General features: G+C 38.1%; 1 protein-coding gene across 1 annotated transcript; it reads right to left on the bottom strand.

The window, feature by feature from the left end:
- Nucleotides 1–1440: 1440 nt before the first annotated feature.
- On the bottom strand, nucleotides 1441–10133 carry LOC122979781 (retinol dehydrogenase 8-like). The gene is made up of 6 exons (XM_044347514.1): nucleotides 10025–10133; nucleotides 4269–4430; nucleotides 3983–4162; nucleotides 3614–3707; nucleotides 2429–2612; nucleotides 1441–2341 (listed from the first exon to the last, which is right to left on the bottom strand). The coding sequence occupies exons 1-6, from the start codon at nucleotides 10128–10130 to the stop codon at nucleotides 2114–2116; spliced, it is 954 nt and encodes a 317-aa protein (XP_044203449.1). The 5' UTR covers nucleotides 10131–10133; the 3' UTR covers nucleotides 1441–2113.
- Between the last annotated feature and the right edge of the window lies 1 nt (nucleotide 10134).

The raw sequence follows: 10134 nt of genomic DNA, 5'->3' as shown, positions 1-10134 counted from the left end.
GTGTCAGTCTTTAAAGATTCCAGATCAATTTCTCACAGCTCAGACAACAAGGTGCAGAATTCCCACACAAGTTATTTATATAACTCACACTTCATCTACAAAACTGTCTACTGTTTATCTGGCAGAGCCTGGTGTGGGTTTGTTTATCTGAATCAGTTTATCAGTCTGACTACATCACAGACAATAAAGCTACAGTGGTTTACTGTCAGTCACAAATACAGGAGACAAAGCAGCTGTTGTTGTTCGTTGTTGTTATTACTAATTAATATTACAAGTGTTATCGCATGGAGAGATTATCGAAAAGGTTATGTTATGAATATGACATAAATTCAGAGATAAAATATCATCTCTTATCGTTTATCCGGTTCCACAGCAGAGAAACAGCTGAATAAATGTCAGGAACAAACTTACTGAAGGCCAGCAGATAAAAAATCAGCTCGAACAAAGAAAAGTCTTAAGAGTTTCATTCATTACAAACATAATGAATGAAAATCAATTTAACTAATGTACTTTTGGTAATGATGATATGTTATGACCATTTTTAAGTAGAAAAGTCTAAGCAGAGACAGGGGTCGCAGATTAGCCTTGGCTAGAAATCCTATATGTAACACATCTGTATCATGTTATTGTAACCAATGGTTAATAATAATAATACAATAATACAATGGTTTTTGCATTATCCCTGACAAATGACCTAAGAAAAAAAAATTGACTAAAGTTGTCAGTGAAGTTAGTCATAAACTTTGAGACATTGCTTCTGCAATCTCTTCACTTCCCATAATGAGTTTCTGAGAAATTTTCCTTTATCTATATTCCCTTATGATATCAAAATAATACACTCTGGTTATGCCTAATTAGGCAGATAACTTTGATTGGAATTTTAATAAGAATTTATATAAATTTTGGTTTTATTGTTGTATCTTATAGGACCATAACATACCAGTGCCTTGTTTTATGGACAGAATGGAGGTTTTCCATCATTTTACAGTAGCTACAGAGACAAACACCTTTCTTCACATGTGGGTTCATGTCATCTAGAGCCCAAACTATATAAATTGGCTCGGCCGTGGTTTAGAAACAAAGACATTACATAGTTTGTCCATCAGAAAGCACTGACAAGTTTATTTTTCAGCTGTAAAAAGTCTTGCTCTCGTGTTTTGGTTATAATTCTTTTAAATTTAAATAAAATTATTTTTGAATCAGCCAATACAGTGGTATCAGAATTTTTAAACTCTCTGTATCAGCCTCAAAAATCCAGTATCTGTCTCGCTATAATGTCAACCTAAAAGAAATGACAGACTGTCAGATATGAGTCTTTTCTGCAGAGAGACAAAGTGAGTGATTTTGTGTGTATGTAGCTAATAAAGCCTTGCCATCATGAATAACGTTCATGTATTTACTGAAAACTATCAGAAGCATTAATGAAACTCGTGGAAGTTATAAATTTTACACATTTTAATGCCAAAATAGTTGTTCCAGTACACTGACAGTATTTTAAAAATCTGTACATACATGCAAATACATAGGCTTCAAATGAACAGGGTGTTGAACAATTTTTCTGAACAAATTAGAGTTTAAAACTAAGTGAAATACCAAGTTGTCTGGGACTGGTATGGATGAAATAATAAAATCAGGCTAAAGTGTGTTGTACAGTGCAAACCCTACTCATTTGGCACTCTGGGTGGGCTAAAACAAATCTTAAAACTGTTGCAGACGGTATTTCAACTCAACTGGACCCAGGTGTGGCATCTTGGTATCTAAACATTCATAAGCTACAGTTTTATAAAGAGAAAAGAACATGAAGAGAACAGTTCATTACAACAGAGACTGCATATATACAGCAGGAAATTGGCAGATCACAAAGGATAAACATTTTGAAAGTCTGCATGCATTGTATTGTATGTACTGTATTATTGAATTATTTTTCAAAAAACCTGTGACAAAGGAACTTTTGCTACATCACCTTGGGCAGGTTTTGAATGTTAGTATGACACATTATTTGTGATCGTCTGACAACCTCAGTCCAGGTAGCATGGGTCTTTATTCTGGTCTACATGCTCAGTGAGATTGTATTGTTCAAATGTGTGTACAGGAGTACAGTTTCAGCAGTTTTCTAGTTTGGTGAAACCGTCCTGCTCCTCAGACATCCACAGGTGAGGTACTTCATGGCGGTCATGCTGACATGCATGAGAGGGCCAAGGTTAAAGAGCATGTGGTAGAAAGCGTGGACTGACAGGCCTCCAGTTTCATCAGCATATTTCAGCGCTACGATGGGCGTGTACAAGGGGTTGGTCAGATTACGGAAACGTGGACTGCTTGCTTCAATCACTTTCTTGGTGCACTGCAGAGAGCAGAAAAGATTTAACGGTTAGACTTACAGATATAGACACAATGACACATTGAGGCAGTGAGCTGCTTGTGAACTTACTCTGGCGATGTCATCAGGTGTTTGTCCCAGCGTCTCAAAGATGTCCACAGAAGAAGGAAGATAAACGTTCTTGAAGTAATGCACTGTGTCAGGATCGGCTCCGGGGAACTCCTTCTGTCTCACATCCTGAATCATCTTTGCCTCAAATTCTGTGTGGACCGGGCCCGGCTCAATCAGAGACAAACTGAGGAGAGAAAAACACGGTAAACTGAAGGCGCTGGGAGAGAGGAACACACCAACAAACCAACCGACAACCAACAAGTTAAACTGTGAACTAAATGAGGAGAACAAGAACGCTAGAACTCAACAACAGAGTTTCTTTATGTGGAGGATAAAACTAGTGCTGAAATAATTAATCATTAATCAACAACAACTTAAATAAGTCAGTAACCCCCCAACACCTACCCCCTTCTGGATGCAGTCAGCCCAAAATAAATGGACTGTTTTACTTTGACTCTTGCATTGAATTTGGTCACATTTCTTATATTGTTGGACTGCCATACTGCTTTGAAATGTCCTATTCTAAAGGTTTTCGCTGAATATTCTGCCACTGATTGGATTTTGGATTCTTTTAACACCAGGTGTTCTTTTGAAAATGAAAAGATAAGACTCTAATCTGTTGATACACACTGTGGATGTCAACTTTTCTATCAGCCTGTGTCTCGCAGGCAGGACTGTATTAGCCTGATATTCAGACTCAATAGACATTTGTTTTACTAGTTGAAAAAAAATCTGAGATAAGGGCAGCAATTAAGAGATCTGAATGCAGGCTAGAACAGTGGGTGGTACACGGGTGGTACGCAGTCATTTTAATTAACTTGACAAATACAAATTACTGTGGGTTCGATTTCCTCTATCTTGTACAAACAGAAACTGTTTGGGGTTTTTTAAAACTGCTCCTGAGACAAAATAAGCAACTAGAAGACGAGACTTTGGTCTCTTAGGACTTGATGACCATTTGTCCTTCTTTTATAAACTAAAAAACGTATCAATTAATTGAAAAAATAACCGAGAGATGCATCAGTATTGAAAAACATTATCATTTGGAGCCTGATGAACTGGGGGGATCAGCTACTGGTGAGGAGGAAAGCAGCTGACAGGATTAAGGCTTGCTGTTAAATATGAGACAATTTGTATCTCTGTCACTGCTTTGTAAATAACAATGGCATTAGCAACAATACTCACGTGACATTAAACTTCAAGAGCTGCACAGCCAAACTCTCACAGAAACCCTCCATGGCAAACTTGGAAGCTGCGTACACGTCATTAAATACCACTCCTGCAGAAAGAAAATACATGTTTGAATTTTACTTCCAGACTACATGAACAATTTTACATCCATTCTTCTTGTTCATTCATTTTGTAAATATATTCTGTGAAGACATACACTAGTACTTAAACTCCATTAGTCACTGTGTTATGAACAACTCGTCCATTCGTCCATCATCCACCCATTTATCCGTCAACCTGAGGCCGACAAACCTGTTATTTCTCCCCTTAACATTAACGCCCCAACCCGCCCCCTGTCCCTTTCACGCCTCTGGCTCTGCTCACCTTGCAGTCCCATGACGCTGCTGACCACGATGATGTGTCCTCCTTTCCTTTTCTTCATATCAGGCATCACCTCCTTGATCATGCGGATCACTCCAAAGAAATTGGTCTCAAACACTTTCTGCATCTCTGCGATAGGGATGCTCTCCACTGGACCCACCAGGCCGATACCTGCGTTATTGACTGGTTAAGAGAGGAGGGAAAGGGAAGACACTGAATGTTCAACATCACCTCTATAATATAGCAATGCATTATGCAGCATGTTGTGGATGCATTCACTTTTACTTACTGAGGACATCGACATGACGATCTTTGATGCCGTTAATACACTGTTTGACAGACTCGTCGCTGCAGACGTCCAGTACAGCCAGAGACAGAGTTTTCCCATATGCATCCCCAGCAGCTTCCACCAGTTTATCTTTACGTTTCAGATCACGCATCGTGGCTATGACTGTGGACAGATGAGTGACAAGGGAGGAAAAAAAAGAAAAGCGTGAGTGTGAAAGAGATCATTTGTGTAGTGATTTGTTTTGGCAACACATGCTTTATCTCTGTCGGGCCTGTAACTACATGCTGAGGTAAGATGATATACGAATGGGAAAAAATAGGGCTCCTTGCCACAACAATTAACCATGTGAAAGGATCTGAATAAAGCTGAAAGCTGAAGTGTGTTTAAATTACTCTTTGAAAAGCTGAAAAAGGTTCCTGCGGTTTTATGGGCACATTCTGACCTTAATTGGTACTTACTGTATTAGCTATTAATGTCTGAACACCATTTTATATCAACTAAGATTAAATAATAATTGTTTTGTGAGCGTTTAACAGCATATTCTATGATCTTTAGCTAATAGCACACAGTCAAAATTATTTTTTTTATTGTTTTAGGATCCTGAGAAGTTATTTTAGTATCCAGCACAGTGGTAGATATACATTTAGCTGAAGATGAATCAACAGTGGTGCAAAACATTGCTTTTTAATCTCTATATTTTTAGCCATACTATTAGTGTGGTTCTATGGATAGCAATGTTGGTCTGTTGGTCCGCCACTTTGCGCCAGACTGAATTATCTCAACAACTGGATGAATTGCCATGAAATTTTGTACAAGCATTCATGGTCCCCAGAAGATGAATCCTACTAACTTTTCCTCTAGCATCGTCATGAGGTTGACATTTTTGGTTTTTAATGAAATGTCTCGACAACTATTGGATAGATTGCCATGAAATTTGGAACAGACTTTAGAGGAGGATGAATTGTTAAAATTCTGGTGATCCACTGACTTCATCTAGTGCCATCATCAGGTCAAAGTTTTGACTTATCCAGTGAAATATCTCAATATCTACTTTTCATGGTTCCCAGACAACAAAGACTACTGACTTTGGTGATCCCCTGACCTTTTGTCTAGTGCCACCTTGAGGTTTACTTGTGGTTTTGAGCTAAATGTCCTGCAAACTTGGATGGATTGCCATGAAATTTGGCAAAGATGTTATTATGTTCCCCTCAGGAAGGATTGTAAGAAATTTGGCGATCCTTTATTTTTCATAGAGCGCCACCATCAGGTTAAAAAATTAATTTGGGCACACCCCAGTAGCCTTCTGGTTAAGTCTCATACCACACAACCACAATGTTAAGCAAAATTTTGATGGACCTTTGCTGTATGTTATTACCCATCCCTCTCTCCCCTCGTTTTACTGTCACCTCTCAACTATCTCTATAGTAACCCCCACCCCCAATTTTAAAAATGTGTCCAATTCTTTAGTTTATGACCACATACCTGCAAAACTATGACATTCTCATTATCCTCTGCTGTACTTTGTGTTTAGTGCTAATTAGCACCAAGCACAACATGTGCAACCAAAATGGTGACCATAGTAGACATTATACCTGATAAACATGCAACATGTTAGCATTGTCATTGTGAGCATGTTAGCATGCTGATATTAGGATTTAGCTCGAAGCATTGATAGGCCAAAGGTCAGCCTCACAGAGCTGCCGTCATGGCTGTAGACTCTTTGTCTTATTTTATACTTGTTCACTTAAAAGGTACATTTATAAGTATTATAAGTTTATTAACTCAGATTTGTATGGTCTATGAGACAAGGACAGAGGATAATAGATTGTTGATATAAAACACAAAAAAATATATGTTTTTTTCTGCTGTTACAGAAACCTTGTTAGGGAGGCAGCAGTCTGGGACTAAATTTCTATTCCACAGGAGGCAGTGAATCAATATTATCACCTGCTCAGCATCTACCATCAAAGTGCCCTTGAGCAAGGCACTTAAAGAAAACAACTCATTAGAAACTCACAACTGTACAGCACAAGCAGTAACACCTCAGACTCCAAATGAATTTACTGACATCCACACTAGATTTTGTATTGTGTGCAGACGTCACTCTTTTCATCAGTGCTGTTGATCTATTAGCAAATGTGCAGGTAATTATGCTCTTATTTCTATGGGCAGCTTCCAAGTGCGTTCATGAAAGGATGTAACACTCTTTCCCTCCCTGCAACTCCAGCACTACGCCTTCAGGCTGCTGCTGTAAATAGAAATGTGATTAGGCAACCAGCTCAGGTAAATGCGGTTACAAAAAGACAATATTACTATCTGGCGGGTCACACTGAGTTCACTGGATCAGACTGTGTGTAGACTCACACAAGATACAAATAAACACAAACGTCATGTTATGTTGTGTAGACTCATGTGTCCTGATACTTTTTACTTGCCTGTGCCAAAAATCTATTGATTGATGCCAGACTATACAGACCTCAGCTGACAGACGTGATCACTTCACTCCTGTTGTAGCCTCTTCATGCTGGCTCCCAGCATGTTTTAGAATAGATTTTAAGATCTTACTGATTACCTTTAAGGCTCTTCATGGCCTCTCTCCCTGCTATATCTCAGACCTCTAAGCACCATACAAGCCAGTACATACTTTGAGATCTTTGGGCAGAAGATTTTCTCTTGATTTATCTTACACTAAATTGGTTTTAATGATTTTATGATTTGCCTGTTTTGCCGCCCTTATATACACTTTTTAATGTGGATTTTGCTCTATAAATAAAGATTATTATTATTATTATATTATGTGTGTACTACATATACAAAAACAACATCAAGTACCAGATTCTTGCTCCTGGTGCGGCATCAATACATGTTCTGTCTGTCTGCACACATGTATGTTTGTAGAGTTTAAGTTGAGAATTTCTAACGTCAGTGATCCTGTCTTTGTGTATATTTCCTGTCATAGGAATGAACGGAAACAAAGGAGTAAAGGTCATGGAGAACTGCGAAGGAGACGCAACAAAAATATTGTCCAGGGCGGAAAGGCATTTATAGGTGAGAATGGAGGGTAAAGCAAACACAAACACACACAAAGGAACCTGTGTTCATATACATCCCTTCCTGACTCACCCCTATGGGCTGTTTTTTTTTCTTCTTCATGAATTCACTTTCTGAAAAACTGGCTGAAATAACACAAAAAATAGAAAAGCTGGTGCTAAAGATAGTCAGCGTAGTAAAGATAATCTTAAGCAGCCTTAACATAGACACTCTGTCGTTACGGCAACCAGTTTACATATCAGCATTAGTGTCTCTCCCTGGTGCTCATGTCACCTGCTTCCTCCAGGAATAGCCCTCACCAGCAAACCCTCTGGCCAGCCTTTCATCCACAATGGAGATAAGTGAGTTGGATGATAATTAGCCTAAGTAAGGCTGTACTAAGGCTTTAGCTATTGTGTGATGTTACATGTATCTTAAAGATGACTTAAGGTTAAGTTGGGATCAGAGACATAACTATGTGTATGGCAGGAGGTTTATCCTTAATCTGGAAATCTAAAACTCAGGACTATATGATTAAAAATCATTGAGGCTTCTGAGCATAACCAACATGTCTTCCATCTCTTCATCTTTATTTCATCTCTGTGTTAAAATGCTTCAGCCCCTACAGAGTTTTACATTTGATATATTCTTACATATATATATACCCTGATATACATTTGTTCCCATTAATTCTGCATGGGTGAAAATCAATTAGCAGTAAAACTTGCTTGAGTTTTGTCATTTTTGTCAGTGTAACGTTATCATTGCATAGTAGTGCAGCCTGATTAGAAATGTCAGTCACTCATGAAAATATTGCAAAAGACAACAAATTCAATACAGTGCGGAAATAAATGGAGACTAATATTTCCAAAACACAGCAGTATGTTTTGCAAAATGGTTTAAATATAAATGATTTGTGCTAGTAATGGGCTAAAACACTGGTATGGTCCTTTAAGAGAACCATCAACAATTGGGGAAATTGGCTAAAAATAGGGAAATAAGGTTAAATGAAAACTGGATCTGGATCGATTTTGCTCCTTCCTTTTGTCACCATCCTTATTATTTACTTCATGTTATGTTATATGAAAGAATAAGTCAAATGTAAAACTCTTTAGGGGCTGAAGCATTTTAATACAGAGATGAAATAAAGATGAAGAGATGGAAGACATGTTGGTTATGCTCAGAAGCCTCAAGGTCTTTTAAATAGCACATGAGCTATTGTGCTGAAGAGGAATACAATTATATAAATGGTGTAGTCTTTTTAATGTCAAAAATAGACAGCGTGTAGCTTAAAGCTGCTTTGGAGGAGGATTTGGGGTTGGTTATATTAGATGAGCAGTGGAAGGAAGCCTACAACACACACAGTCTCAGTTCATATTCGACATGGTCTGATGTTACACTGATTTAATTTTTCTGCAGTGAAACGTAGCAAACTGTATTTCAATGTTGACTCTATTTGTGAGCAGAGGATTCTGCTTCTTGTCTCCTTGGCACTCATGTTTTCGAGTTCTGTTTTCCATTAGATATTTTGTGGTCAAGCAACATAATTTGATACAATGATAGCAATATTTCTTGTCTGAAAATTATTTAAATACATAATTAGCCTACAGCGTTTGTCACTCTAATATATTGCAGGATAATTCTTCCTAAACCACAAACATCTGCAACAGCTCTGTCTCATTTTATGACTGAGGGAAGTGATTCAGCATCTAAAAAAGCTTAGATTTATGTGTTGTGGATGGTGTGAAAAATATAGCAACATATCATGGATAAAGATAAAAGAAAGGCGTTGAACCTTTTCCTGTAAAATTGAGACACATTTAAATTATGTCTCTCCCTGACTGGATGTAGGTTGAATTTCTAGGTTCTGTATGTCTTGAAAGCTAAGAATCAATACACAGAAGCAATAAAGTTAATATTATCAGACAAAATATGATACAGTGTTTGTTACTGTGAGATCTCCGAATCATTTTTACTGCAAGACACCAAAAAGCAAAGGGCAGATCTGCCTCTGAAGTGTCCACAAGAAAGCTGTCTGTGACCTCTGACCTCCCTGTGGAGAGAGGAAATACTGTAGGTGACAGAGTTTCCTCTTCAGAGGTCAGTAGAGAACATCACAAAATAGGTGTAAAACACCTTCTTGAATCTGATTCACTGTGTCTTTTTCTTATTTTTTTTTAATTTCCAGTTCATCTCATTCGTTATGTTTGACCTGAATCCTCATTTTCCCCTAATCTGGTGCAGATGTTTTTTTAAAAAAGACATTACACTACATTTATTTGGCATAAAAGCATCCAAACCATGTAGGAGTGAGAGCTAGATGTCGTCTGAAATTGGGAGTGTGTCCCTTAAACACACAACGAAACGCCTGTTCAGTGCTACAGTATAAGAAGCGATAGATAGGAATATACATGTTTTTAACATTTAAACCACTGCAAATACAGCTTCAGTCAGCTGTAAGAACATCATCTGCAATTAGATGAGCACAAACAGAGATAGCATTAATCTACATAATCATGTGGACTTTGTAATACTCTTATGCACACTGAAGTCATGATGTAAGAGTCTTATACAGTATATCAAATGAACTGAAAGTTAAACAAATCATGGAGGATTTGCCTATTTATATTGTTTTATCAATATTAATTTCTCTCTCTCTCTCTCTCTCTCTCTCTCACACACACACACACACACACACACACACACACACACACACACACATTTACCGTGGTAGCGCTTCTGCTCATCATTGGCCAGCATCACGGCCATCCTCAGGCCGATACCGGAGGAGCAGCCGGTGATGAGCACCACTTTCTGCCCGGGACTCGCCATATCT

The sequence above is a fragment of the Thunnus albacares genome, chromosome 3, assembly GCF_914725855.1.
Source record: "Thunnus albacares chromosome 3, fThuAlb1.1, whole genome shotgun sequence".
In the NCBI taxonomy this organism is placed as follows: domain Eukaryota; kingdom Metazoa; phylum Chordata; class Actinopteri; order Scombriformes; family Scombridae; genus Thunnus; species Thunnus albacares.
The sequence above is the reverse complement of the archived record's forward strand: the minus strand, read 5'-3'. Positions and strand labels throughout refer to the sequence as shown.

Excerpts from the sequence above, each read along its gene's own strand:
- LOC122979781 (XM_044347514.1), bottom strand. The coding sequence starts at position 10,130 with ATGGCGAGTCCCGGGCAGAAAGTGGTGCTCATCACCGGCTGCTCCTCC. Across the intron at positions 4,163-4,268 it reads TCGTCATGTCGATGTCCTCA|TCAATAACGCAGGTATCGGC; the intron begins GTAAGTAAAAGT and ends TCTCTTAACCAG. Across the intron at positions 3,708-3,982 it reads CAGCGTCATGGGACTGCAAG|GAGTGGTATTTAATGACGTG; the intron begins GTGAGCAGAGCC and ends TTCTTTCTGCAG.